The sequence below is a fragment of the Histoplasma capsulatum genome, genomic scaffold (assembly GCF_000149585.1).
Source record: "Histoplasma capsulatum NAm1 scaffold_2 genomic scaffold, whole genome shotgun sequence".
In the NCBI taxonomy this organism is placed as follows: Eukaryota; Fungi; Ascomycota; class Eurotiomycetes; order Onygenales; family Ajellomycetaceae; genus Histoplasma; species Histoplasma mississippiense.
In genome coordinates this window covers 1,750,738-1,752,003 of record NW_001813981.1, presented here as the reverse complement: position 1 = coordinate 1,752,003, position 1,266 = coordinate 1,750,738, and the positions used below count along the sequence as shown (strand labels likewise).

Sequence of the window (1,266 nt, the reverse complement as noted above, 5' to 3'; positions counted from 1 at the left end):
TCGGGGAAAACTGGATTGCATTGATATCCGACTCATGGCCGGAGAAGGTTTGTACGGATTTGCCGGCGCGGATATCCCAGAGTTTGGCAAAGGAATCGCATGCGCCGGAAACGAAAACATTGTTGTTTGTGGGGTTGATACTGATACTCATAACGTCGCCTAAATGATCTGCGAATTCTGTAACCTTTGACCCTGATTCAATATCCCATAGCATACAAGTCATATCGCCTGAAGAGGTGATGATTCGACGGTCGTTTATGAATCGACAACACGACAGATAGCCTGTATGCCCGGACAGTTCTCGGGCGACACGGGTTGGTCCCTCTCGGGAGGACAAATTGTAGATAGAGCAGATATTGTCCAGACCGCCACAGGCAACATAGTTACCGCTTGGGGCGTACGCGCAAGTCATAACCCATGACGATCGTAGGGGAATAGCGTGGACTTTGTTTGTTGTATAAGCATCCCAGATGATCAGTTTACCGTCCTGAGAGGCAGAGACAAGATGGCGGCGGTCTGTTGACCAGTGCATAGCATAAATTTTGGCCAAGTGTCCCTTTAAGTTCCTTCGCGGCTTCATTCCAATTCGTGGGAGGGGATCAGTGTTGTTCTGTGCAACTTCGCGAACTATGAGAAGGGTATTATGTCAGTTACTAATGAACGGTCCATGGTAACGTAGTAACCTCGGAACGTGCAGAGGAGGCTGGCGGCTGGTAAGGTTCCGTGAACCGACCACGGCTTGTCAAAAGACGAATGCATGGAGCGAGCAAAACAAATTCAAACGCATGGGCAACGGAAGGGTGGGTGGGGGAGGGACTCGATGTAAGTGTGTATGTGATCCTTACGCGAAGTATCCGCAAGCTCATCTTTCCTGCGCTTGATGCGATCCTTCAGACCCTCTGCCTCGCGACGGGCAGAGGTGATCTTAGCCTGCATTTGCTCGCCGCTCAAATCGGCAGCCATGATGAATGAACAAGACCACTAGGAGGAGCGGCTTTGGTCAATTGGATAGAAAGAAGATGGATGGGGAAAGGGAGAGAAGGCGTGAGAGCAGTTGACAGGTTGTAAAATTTGACGACGGGACGATCAGGGGGGACGGGGTGTGATGGGAGCCAGAGAGAGAGCCGGGATTGTAATGCTCTGGGATTGATTACTAGGACAGGACGCAGTTGGTATCGTTAATTTAGCAATTTTAGTGGAGAACTAGGTCTCCAGCACTGGTCTCAGGAGAACAGGTTGTGGATAACCAGGAGGTTTACAGCGTAG

General features: G+C 50.4%; 1 protein-coding gene across 1 annotated transcript in view; it reads right to left on the bottom strand.

Annotated features, from left to right (window-relative positions):
- The window catches only part of HCAG_02608 (guanine nucleotide-binding protein beta subunit), a gene marked incomplete at both ends in the record, with an annotated part of 1,578 nt that extends 615 nt beyond the window's left edge, over window positions 1-963 (bottom strand). The window contains 3 exons of the mRNA XM_001542387.1: window positions 56-159; window positions 217-627; window positions 846-963. Coding sequence (XP_001542437.1) covers window positions 56-159; window positions 217-627; window positions 846-963 — 633 coding nt within the window. The remainder of the gene's footprint in view (window positions 1-55; window positions 160-216; window positions 628-845) is intronic.
- Between the last annotated feature and the right edge of the window lie 303 nt (window positions 964-1,266).